A 12,798-nucleotide genomic window follows, 5' to 3' on the forward strand; every position below is an offset into this window, starting at 1 on the left:
CCCCATACCATCACACATGCTGACTAGAACACTTTCACCCTACAACAATCACTAATACACCCCCATACCATCACACATGCTGCCTAGAACACTTTCACCCTACAACAATCACTAATACACCCCCATACCATCACACATGCTGCCTAGAACACTTTCACCCTACAACAATCACTAATACACCCCCATACCATCACACATGCTGCCTAGAACACTTTCACCCTACAACAATCACTAATACACCCCCATACCATCACACATGCTGACTAGAACACTTTCACCCTACAACAATCACTAATACACCCCCATACCATCACACATGCTGACTACCACACTTTCACCCTACAACAATCACTAATACACCCCCATACCATCACACATGCTGCCTACAACACTTTCACCCTACAACAATCACTAATACACCCCCATACCATCACACATGCTGCCTAGAACACTTTCACCCTACAACAATCACTAATACACCCCCATACCATCACACATGCTGCTTAGAACACTTTCACCCTACAACAATCACTAATACACCCCCATACCATCACACATGCTGCCTAGAACACTTTCACCCTACAACAATCACTAATACACCCCCATACCATCACACATGCTGCCTAGAACACTTTCACCCTACAACAATCACTAATACACCCCCATACCATCACACATGCTGCCTAGAACACTTTCACCCTACAACAATCACTAATACACCCCCATACCATCACACATGCTGCCTACAACACTTTCACCCTACAACAATCACTAATACACCCCCATACCATCACACATGCTGCCTACAACACTTTCACCCTACAACAATCACTAATACACCCCCATACCATCACACATGCTGCTTAGAACACTTTCACCCTACAACAATCACTAATACACCCCCATACCATCACACATGCTGCCTAGAACACTTTCACCCTACAACAATCACTAATACACCCCCATACCATCACACATGCTGCCTAGAACACTTTCACCCTACAACAATCACTAATACACCCCCATACCATCACACATGCTGCCTAGAACACTTTCACCCTAGAAAAATCCGGATGGTTGTTTTACTCTTTGGTCCGGAGGACACGACGTCCGCAGTTTCCAAAAACAATTTCAAACGTGGACACCTGGGGATAGGTTGATTGGAAACACTAAATTGACCCTAGTGTGTGAATGTGAGTGTGAATGTTGTCTGTCTTTCTGTGTTGGCCCTGTGATGAGGTGGCGACTTGTCCAGGGTGTACCCCGCCTTCCGCCCGATTGTAGCTGAGATAGGCGCCAGCGCCCCCCGCGACCCCGAAAGGGAATAAGCGGTAGAAAATGGATGGTTAGATCACAGAACACTTTTCCACTTTGCATCAGTCCATCTTAGATAAACTCGGGCCCAGCGAAGCGTTTCTGGGTGTTGTTGATAAATGGCTTTGGCTTTGCATAGTAGAGTTTTAACTTGCACTTACAGATGTAGCGACCAACTGTAGTTACTGACAGTGGTTTTCTGAAGTGTTCCTGAGCCCATGTGGTGATATCCTTTACACACTTATGTGCAGTAGCGCCTGAGGGATGCAAGGTGTGTAATATCATGGCTTACATGCAGTGATTTCTCCACATTCTCAGAACCTTTTGATGATATTATGGAACGTAGATGGTGAAATTAATAAATTCCTTGCAATAGCTGCTTGAAAAATTTTGTTCTTAAACAATTTGCTCAGGCATTTGTTGACAAAGTGGTGACCCTCGCCCCGTCCTCGTTTGTGAATGAGTGAGCATTTCATGAAAGCTGCTTTTATAGCCAATCATGGCACCCACCTGTTCCCAATTAGCCTGTTCACCTGTGGGATCTTCCAAATAAGTATTTGATGAGCATTTCTCAACTTTATCAGTCGTTTTTACTACTTGTGCCAGCTTTTTTTTTTAAACATGTTACAGGCATCAAATTCCAAATGAGCTAATTATTTTAAAAAAAACAAAGTTTCTCAATGTGAACGTGAAATATCTTGTTTTTGCAGTCTATTCAATTGAATATAAGTTGAAAATTATTTGCAAATCATTGTATTCTTTTTTTTATTTACCATTTACACAACCTGACAACTTCACTGATTGTGCCTTTTGTACATTGGAAATAATAGTCTGACTAGTAATATTAAATACTTTTAAAAAATTGTGATCTACCGTTTTTTTATTATTGTTATGCCAAAACATGGTTTGTTTTTTTTAATCATATTTCTTGTAACTTGGTTCTCTATTACAATCACATTTCACAAATTATAAATGACAATCAAGGAAAAATAAATATTCATCGTGGCCTCACTTGTATGAAGCTGACAGTCATTTTTTTCTCACTAAAATAATTGCGGCTTTGGTCCGGATGTTGGAGACCTGTGGTGTAGTTAAGTTGAATTGTTTTACTTCCATCATTTCTTGAAGGCAACATGGTGTAGCTGACAGTGCAGATATTTTCTGCTAAGCTGTCTATCATGATTACATGCCCCTCTAAATCTGGGCAGAAAAAAAATATATCTGAAAAAGAAACTATAAAAAAAAAAGATCTGCAATTTACAAATGCCCAAGATATATTAAAGTGAACATAACATGCATTCAAAACAATTATAATCAACCTGAAAAAAATGTGTGTGCACTTATTTCACATGAATTGATAAAAATAAGTTAAGTTTCAAAGTTGTTGTTTTTTCAAGCACAACATCTTCAGCCAAATGTTGCTCGGCACAGTAGTGTCCTTACTAGCAACTTTCATATTTCAACTAGCAACCGCTTGCATTTAAGATGGAAATATAATTAATAATGGTCTGACATTTTTGACATGTTTATTATATTTTCACAGTCCACTGACTCAAAGGACAGGAAATTTAAATGGTTTTTGACTTAAATCAATCAACTCAACTTCACTCTAGCGCACTCTAGTGAGTTACTATGGTCATCTAATTAGTTACTATGGTCATCTAATGAGTTACTATGGTCATCTAATGAGTTACTATGGTCATCTAATGAGTTACTATGGTCATCTAATTAGTTACTATGGTCATCTAATGAGTTACTATGGTCATCTAATGAGTTACTATGGTCATCTAATGAGTTACTATGGTCATCTAATGAGTTACTATGGTCATCTAATTAGTTACTATGCTCATCTAATTAGTTACTATGGTCATCTAATTAGTTACTATGGTCATCTAATGAGTTACTATGGTCATCTAATGAGTTACTATGGTCATCTAATTAGTTACTATGGTCATCTAATTAGTTACTATGGTCATCTAATGAGTTACTATGGTCATCTAATGAGTTACTATGGTCATCTAATGAGTTACTATGGTCATCTAATGAGTTACTATGGTCATCTAATGAGTTACTATGGTCATCTAATGAGTTACTATGGTCATCTAATGAGTTACTATGGTCATCTAATGAGTTACTATGGTCATCTAATTAGTTACTATGGTCATCTAATTAGTTACTATGGTCATCTAATGAGTTACTATGGTCATCTAATGAGTTACTATGGTCATCTAATTAGTTACTATGATCATCTAATTAGTTACTATGGTCATCTAATTAGTTACTATGGTCATCTAATTAGTTACTATGATCATCTAATGACTTACTATGGTCATCTAATGAGTTACTATGGTCATCTAATGAGTTACTATGGTCATCTAATGAGTTACTATGGTCATCTAATGAGTTACTATGGTCATCTAATGAGTTACTATGGTCATCTAATGAGTTACTATGGTCATCTAATTAGTTACTATGCTCATCTAATTAGTTACTATGATCATCTAATTAGTTACTATGGTCATCTAATGAGTTACTATGGTCATCTAATTAGTTACTATGGTCATCTAATTAGTTACTATGGTCATCTAATTAGTTACTATGGTCATCTAATGAGTTACTATGGTCATCTAATTAGTTACTATGGTCATCTAATTAGTTACTATGATCATCTAATTAGTTACTATGGTCATCTAATTAGTTACTATGGTCATCTAATGAGTTACTATGGTCATCTAATGAGTTACTATGGTCATCTAATGAGTTACTATGGTCATCTAATGAGTTACTATGGTCATCTAATGAGTTACTATGGTCATCTAATGAGTTACTATGGTCATCTAATGAGTTACTATGGTCATCTAATTAGTTACTATGATCATCTAATTAGTTACTATGGTCATCTAATGAGTTACTATGGTCATCTAATTAGTTACTATGGTCATCTAATTAGTTACTATGGTCATCTAATTAGTTACTATGGTCATCTAATTAGTTACTATGGTCATCTAATGAGTTACTATGGTCATCTAATTAGTTACTATGATCATCTAATTAGTTACTATGGTCATCTAATTAGTTACTATGCTCATCTAATGAGTTACTATGGTCATCTAATGAGTTACTATGGTCATCTAATTAGTTACTATGATCATCTAATTAGTTACTATGGTCATCTAATTAGTTACTATGCTCATCTAATGAGTTACTATGGTCATCTAATTAGTTACTATGATCATCTAATTAGTTACTATGGTCATCTAATTAGTTACTATGGTCATCTAATTACTTACTATGGTCATCTAATTAGTTACTATGATCATCTAATTAGTTACTATGGTCATCTAATGACTTACTATGGTCATCTAATGAGTTACTATGGTCATCTAATGAGTTACTATGGTCATCTAATGAGTTACTATGGTCATCTAATTACTTACTATGGTCATGTAATTAGTTACTATGGTCATCTAATTAGTTACTATGATCATCTAATTAGTTACTATGGTCATCTAATTAGTTACTATGGTCATCTAATGAGTTACTATGATCATCTAATTAGTTACTATGGTCATCTAATGAGTTACTATGGTCATCTAATGAGTTACTATGATCATCTAATGACTTACTATGGTCATCTAATTAGTTACTATGATCATCTAATGAGTTACTATGTTCATCTAATTAGTTACTATGGTCATCTAATGAGTTACTATGGTCATCTAATTAGTTACTATGATCATCTAATTAGTTACTATGGTCATCTAATTAGTTACTATGCTCATCTAATTAGTTACTATGGTCATCTAATTAGTTACTATGGTCATCTAATGAGTTACTATGATCATCTAATTAGTTACTATGGTCATCTAATTAGTTACTATGGTCATCTAATGAGTTACTATGGTCATCTAATGAGTTACTATGGTCATCTAATGAGTTACTATGGTCATCTAATTAGTTACTATGATCATCTAATGACTTACTATGGTCATCTAATTAGTTACTATGATCATCTAATAAGTTACTATGTTCATCTAATTAGTTACTATGGTCATCTAATTAGTTACTATGGTAATGTAATTAGTTACTATGGTCATCTAATGAGTTACTATGGTCATCTAATTAGTTACTATGGTCATCTAATTAGTTACTATGGTCATCTAGTTAGTTACTATGGTAATGTAATCAGTTACTATCTGCTCCCCTCACCTCCCAGGCGGTGATTAAGGGTGATGGGTCAAATGCAGAGAATAATTTTGCCACACCTAGTGTGTGTGTGTGACTACTTTAACTTTAACTTTAAAGGCCTACTGAAAGCCACTACTAGCCACCACGCAGTCTGATAGTTTATATATCAATGATGAAATATTAACATTGCAACACATGCCAATACGGCCTTTTTAGTTTACTAAATTGCAATTTTAAATTTCACGCCGAAATATGCTACTAAAACTTTGCGGTATGATGACGCGTGCGTGTGACGTCACGCATTGTGGAGGACATTTTGTTCCAGCATCATTCCCAGCTATTAAAACGTCTGTTTTCCTCACATAATTCCACAGTTTATGGACATCTGTATTGCTGAATATTTTGCAATTTGTTCAATGAATAATGGAGACATCAAAGAAGAAAGCTGTAGGTGGAAAGCGTATTGCGGCCGCCTTTAGCAACACAAACACAGCCGGTGTTTCATTATTTACATTCCCAAAAGATGATAGTCAAGCTTTACTATGGAACAGAGATGTCAAGCGAACACGGTTGGATTCGACCACACACACAAAGTACAGTGTATTATGCAGCCATCATTTCGAAAGATCGTGTTTCGAAGAGGGTCCCTTGCAAAGGGCAGAGATGGGCATCGCCACTGGTGCTGAAGAAAGGTGTGGGGCCAACCTTCAGATTGTACAGGTACGACCATATAATGTCACTAAAACACTAGTAACACAATAAGCAGATAAGGGATTTTCCAGAATTATCCTGGTAAATTTGTCTAATAACATCTGAATCGCTCCCACTGTATAGTCTTTTTTTTCTTCTTCTAGTCCTTCACTCTCACTTTCCTCATCCATGAATCTTTCATCTTTGCACAAATTAATGGGGAAATTGTGGATTTCTCGGTCCGAATCGCTCTCGCTGCTGGTGGCCATGATTGTAAACAATGTTCGGATGTGAGGAGCTCCACAACCCGTTACGTCACGCGCACATGGTCTGCTACTTCCGGTACAGGCAAGGCTTTTTTATTAGTGACCAAAAGTTGTGAACTTTATCGTGGATGTTCTCTACTAAATCCTTTCTGCAAAAATATGGCAATATCGCGAAATGATCAAGTATGACACATAGAATGGAGCTGCTATCCCCGTTTAAATAAGAACATCTCCTTTCAGTCGGCCTTTAACTTTAATTAGTCCAGTGCTTCTTAACCTTGTTGGAGGTACCGAACCCCACCAGTTTCATATGTGCCTTAACCCAACCCTTCTTTAGTGAAAAATATATATATATATTTTTTTCCAAATTCAATACAAAGTTACTTTTTTTTTTTACTGGTGCATAAAATGAACATTCAAAGAACAACACAATCACAGTGCATGAACTCACAACAATTTACACACCTGCAAATCAGATGGAAAATTAGAGGGAAAATTGTTTGGGGGTATCCATAGGGAGAAGTTTTTATTTACACGATGAGTTGGATGTGTCTTGACCTCTCCGGCGAGGCTCCACCGAACATCTGAGGCCGACTCACCGAGCCCCTAGGGTTCCATCGAACTCAGGTTAAGAAGCACTGAATTAGTTACTATGCTCATCTAAGTCACAGCAGCTCAGACGAGGTACCAAGCACTGTAGTTTTTTTCTTACCCTTTGCGTTCATATTTCGCTCTGTTTGTTGCATTTTTGTCGCGTTACGCTTGATAGTAAAATATGTGTATGAATGTGATGTTCATATGTTGTCAATTATCAGTGTTTTATCCTTCATAGTTAAGACTGTAAATCCCCAGTTCTTTTTTTTCATTCAGTAAAGAAATATAAAACTAAATTCCGTTTAGGGCGGTCTGTCATAACGTTTTTAGCTTTCAATCAGACATTATTGTGAGGTTTTGTGTTAGTGTTCCTAAAAATCAGTGAGGTGCTGTCAGGGGAGGCAAGTGAGGCAGTGCCTCACCTGCCACCAGGTGGCTTAACCATGAGATGTTCCAAAACAATGTACTAAAATATAATAGGTTTTAAAGGGGAACATTATCACAATTTCAAAAGGGTTAAAAACAATAAAAATCAGTTCCCAGTAGCTTGTTGTATTTTTTTTCAAAATTTTACCGGTCCCGGAATATCCCTAATAAAGCTTTAAAGTGCCTTATTTTCGCTATCTTCGAAACCACTATCCATTTCCCTGTGACGTCATACAGGGCTGCCAATACAAACAACATGGCGGTTACCACAGCAAGATATAGCGACATTAGCTCGGATTCAGACTCGGATTTCAGCGGCTTAAGCGACTCAACAGATTACGCATGTATTGAAACAGATGGTCGGAGTATGGAGGCAAATAGCGAAAACGAAATTGAAGAAGAAACTGAAGCTATTGAGCGAATAGCTATTGACGCTATTCGGCCATAGCGTGGGTGTACCTAATGAAGTGGCCCAAAGCCTGGCTGCCTTATTAGCATCGCCGGTAAAATGTGCGGACCAAACGATCAGGACTTTCGCATCTTGTGACACTGGAGCAACTTAAATGCGTCGATTGGTAAGTGTTTGTTTTGCATTAAATGTGGGTATCTAGTTTCAAATGTACATACAGCTGGCGTAAATAGCATGTTAGCATCGATTAGCGTAGCATGTTAGCATCGATTAACTGGCAGTCATGCCGTGACCAAATATGTCTGATTAGCACATAAGTCAACAACATCAACAAAACTCAACTTTGTGATTTGGTTGACTTAATGGTTGCAAATGCATCTGCAGGTTATCCATACATCTCTGTGCCATGTCTGTCTTAGCATCGCCGGTCAAATGTGAAGACACTCTGGTACATTCAATGGGGGTCTGGCGGCAGATTTCTTGCCAGTGGTGCAACTTGAATCCCTCCCTGTTAGTGTTGTTACACCCTCCGACAACACACCCACCAGGCATGATGTCTCCAAGGTTCCAAAAAATAGTCGGAAAAACGGAAAATAACAGAGCTGAGACCCGGTGTTTGTAATGTGAAAATGAAAATGGCGGGTGTGTTACCTCGGTGACGTCACCTTCTGACGTCATCGCTAAAAGACCGATAAACAGAAAGGCGTTTAATTTGCCAAAATTCACCCATTTAGAGTTCGGAAATCGGTTAAAAAAAATACATGGTCTTTTTTCTGCAACATCAAGGTATATATTGACGCTTGCATAGGTTTGTGATAATGTTTCCCTTTAATATTTCTCTTTTGGTTTATGCTTTCTATGTGATTTTGGTGTGGTTCCTGTATATTTTGATCATTTTTATGGTCAAAATTGCGGAAATTCCATGTTTCCTGATCAAAACAATGCAGCAGATGAGAAGTGAGGCAGACACAGGCTGTGCCTCCACGGCTACACACAGTGTGTATTGGGCGTGCGTGCGAGGGGGCGCATGCTTGTTGCCACATGGGAAAGGCAGGTCTTGAGGCAGCAAGTAATTCTGCCTCAAGGTAGGGGGCGATATATTGTCACCTTGCAGCTGAATACCTCAGCAGTACTCTGACTGCCCACTGGGAGAAGTGGGGGCGCTCAAGCTAGCAGACACAGGTCTCTCCAGCGGAAGCCAGCATTTTTTTATTTTCTTTTTTTTTTAAACTGGATTTATAACAAACATGGCATTTTTATTAGAGTAAGCCAGCGTTTGTGGGTGTTTTTTGTTAAATATTGTTTAATTTCTTGGAATGAAATTGAATTGAATGTTTCTGCCAATATGGATGATTATATACTGTATCCAAGATGAAGTAATTCTCTAAACTGGACTTGAAGAAAAAATGAATGCGATCATACAAAGTATGTTTTCATGGAGGATAGCTACTGCTGCTTCAGATACAAATACAGAAAGTAGGGCTGGGCGATATATCGATATACACGATATATTGCGGGATTGTCTCTGTGCGATATAGAAAATGACTATATCGTAATATTTGAGTATCCGTTCTCACGCAGTTGCTTTTGGCTGCGGGTATGACACTACATGCTCTTCTCACTCTTTCCTGTCTCTCCTTCTCACAGACAAGCAGGCGCACAAACTTACATATGTCACATACGGTCACGTCATACGTCACATACGTATACGCCCTCGTCCAGCAGAGAGGTAGCAGCTTGGATAACGTTAGCTGTGATGCTAGGGAAACCGTGCGAGGGATGATACGAGAGAAAGAAGGTGCAAATCTGGTAACAAATGAAGGAAGAATTCATTCCCGTGAAAAACAGCAGGGGGTCCATCGTCTGGCGGTGGTTTGGCTTCAAGCGGGAAGATGTCGAACAGACAACCGTAATTTGTCAAGTGTGGGGCAAAAGCGTGGTTATAAAAAGTAGCATTACTGCTAATATGTAGCATCATTTGAAAAGTCACTCGCTAGAAAATTTCATAACGTCCGTAGAAACCTACCACATAGTGAAGGATGAATACTATTTGATTTCCTATTATACAGCTCATTTTTATTTGACACTTAAAATGTCTCTGAAAATCTTGCACTTTATGTTTTGGAAATGACTTGAATGTTTGTGCCATTGCTTAATAACTTTAATAAACACACTTTTGGTGAATTGACTTAGTAGTGATTTCCCTCTCTGCATGAAGTTTAAAGGCCTACTGAAATGAGATGTTCTTATTCAAACGGGGATAGCAGGTCCATTCTATGTGTCATACTTCATCATTTCGCAATATTGCCATATTTTTGCTGAAAGGATTTAGTAGAGAACATCCACGATAAAGTTGGCAACTGTCGGTGCTAAGAGAAAAGCCCTGCCTCTACAGGAAGTCGCAGAGGATGACGTCACATGTTGATGGCTCCTCACATATTCACATTGTTTATAATGGGAGCCTCCAACAAAAACAGCTATTCAGACCGAGAAAACAACAATTTCCCCATTAATTTGAGCGAGGATGAAAGATTTGTGTTTGAGGATATTGATAGCGACGGACTAGGGGAAAAAAAAAAAAAAAGTAAAAAAATAAAATTGAGACGGATTCTGATGTTTTTAGACACATTTACAAGGATAATTCTGGGAAATCCCTTATCTTTCTATTGTGTTGCTAGTGTTTTAGTGAGTTTAATAGTACCTGATAGTCGGAGGTGTGTGTTGACGCCAGTGTCTCTGAGAAGTCGACGGCAGCTTTATGGACGGCACAAGTTCAGCTTTTCTCTGGTAAGAAGCAACTTTTTACCACAATTTTCTCACCAAAAAGTGCTGGTTGACTATCGGTTGGGATCCATGTCCGCTCTGATCCAGAGTAAAGTTTCAACTCCGTGAATTTTAAACAAGGAATCACCGTGTGTTTGTGTGGCTAAAGGCTAAAGCTTCCCAACTCCATCTTTCTACTGTGACTTCTCCAATATTAATTGAACAAATTGCAAAAGATTCAGCAACACAGATGTCCAAAATACTGTGTAATTATGCCGTTAAAGCAGACGACTTTTAGCTGTGTGTGTGTGCAGCGCTCATACTTCCTAAAAACCACCTACAGCTTTCTTCTTTGATGTCTCCATTGTTCATTGAAGAAATTGCAAAAGATTCAGCAATACAGATGTCCATAATACTGTGGAATTATGCGATGAAAACGGACGACTTATAGCTGTGAACGATGCTGGAACAAAATGTCCTCTACAATGCGTGATGTCACGCACACGCGTCATCATTACGCGACGTTTTCAAGAAAAAACTCCCGGGAAATTTAAAATTGCAATTTAGTAAACTAAAGCGGCCGTATTGTCATGTGTTGCAATGTTAATATTTCATCATTGATATATAAACTATCAGACTGCGTGGTGGCTAGTAGTGGCTTTCAGTAGGCCTTTAATAACTGTTTAAAAAAATACACTTTTGCTCCATTGACTTAGTTGTGATGTCCCTCTCTGCATGAAAGTTTAAAAGTAGCATATATGAATGCAGTATGAAGAAGAATGTTTGAATGTAGACACATAGAATCATCATACTGCTGTCATTATATGTGTTCATTCAAGGCTAAGGCAACATATCGTAATATGTATCGTATATCGCAATATGGTCTAAAAATATTGAGATATTAAAAAAAGGCCATATCGCCCAGCCCTAACAGAAAGGTAACATACTAACTCACAATAGTGATTTAATTTGTTAAAGGAAAATGGGACCAAAAAGTATTTCATAACAACTTTATGAAATACTTTTTGGACCCATTTATCATATCATAATATCATTATGATAACCTTTTCATGAACGCGAATAACTCCCTAATGTGCAACATAATTCAACAATGACGAGAGCTGCACATATGAATTGAAGAAAAAAAAAAAGAGAGAAGAAAATAAAGTATGTATGCCTCACCTGGTGTTTAGTTCACCACACGTCACTGCTAAAAACAGATACACGGGCCCCCAGACACATTTTCGTGTTTAAAAGAGGCCCCTGGAGTAGAAGGTGACGTAGATGTACTCACCTGTGACTGATGGAAAGCACCTTCTGAGATCCTGTACTTGTTGATGAAGAGTTTGACGTAGTAGAAGGTGAATATGTTGTTGATCATGCAGGAGCCCAAAGTGGTCATGGCGTAGGCCAGAGCCGCGGGGTTGATTCCCACGCTGGTCAGGTGTCGCGAGAGTTTGCCGCCGCCGCCGCCACGCACACCTGAGGAGCCGCTCATCTCCGCAGGTAAAGTACAACTCTCCAAACTGTTCAAAGTGCCTAACACGCCCGACCTTTCTCTAGCATTTTCAAGCTGTAAGTACGTCACAACTTTTTGTCTTGTGTGCCGCCGACTTTTATCTGAAGTGAAGCAGTGTTGTGAGTCCTGCGAAACACAACATGACTACATGACTTCAAGGAGGCGGGGCTTATGTCTCAGCAACATTTGATTGGTCCAAACGCTTCCCTCTTCCGGCTCGGCGTTGGTCCAGAAGCGGAAACTCAACCCCCAGAAATTATGACAAACGTAACTTTTTTTTTTTTTTTTAATTCTATACATTTTTATTTATAAATTGCAACATTTACAAACAATGGAGAAATAATAATAATCAAAGTAAGTACAAAACAGCGCCAGGGGGTTGTAAACTAAAAAAGTCACAAAAATAGAATGCAAACAAAGTGTAAAGTCATAGGCTTACACAAGTTCAGTAAATTATTTAAATTTGGAACACAGCATCATCGTTTTCACAGCTTTTTGCTTGTTAGTGTTTTAACATAGAGTTCTAATTCTTTTTTAAAGGCACAAAAAAACAGGTGTGGTGTTGAACTCATTGACTTGTCACTTTTATTTTATTTTATTATTTTTTTTTCATATACCTTTATTTATAA

The 12,798-nt window shown here is 38.0% G+C and overlaps 1 protein-coding gene across 2 annotated transcripts in view; it reads right to left on the reverse strand.

The window, feature by feature from the left end:
- The window catches only part of mfsd13al (major facilitator superfamily domain containing 13a-like), a 40,222-nt gene extending 27,874 nt beyond the window's left edge, over nucleotides 1–12,348 (reverse strand). For both annotated transcript variants that reach the window (XM_061884690.1, XM_061884689.1), the window contains exon 1: nucleotides 11,945–12,348. In XM_061884690.1, coding sequence (XP_061740674.1) covers nucleotides 11,945–12,148 — 204 coding nt within the window. In that variant the 5' untranslated portion in view covers nucleotides 12,149–12,348. The remainder of the gene's footprint in view (nucleotides 1–11,944) is intronic.
- Between the last annotated feature and the right edge of the window lie 450 nt (nucleotides 12,349–12,798).

This window comes from Nerophis ophidion, linkage group LG23 (assembly GCF_033978795.1).
Source record: "Nerophis ophidion isolate RoL-2023_Sa linkage group LG23, RoL_Noph_v1.0, whole genome shotgun sequence".
NCBI lineage: Eukaryota > Metazoa > Chordata > Actinopteri > Syngnathiformes > Syngnathidae > Nerophis > Nerophis ophidion.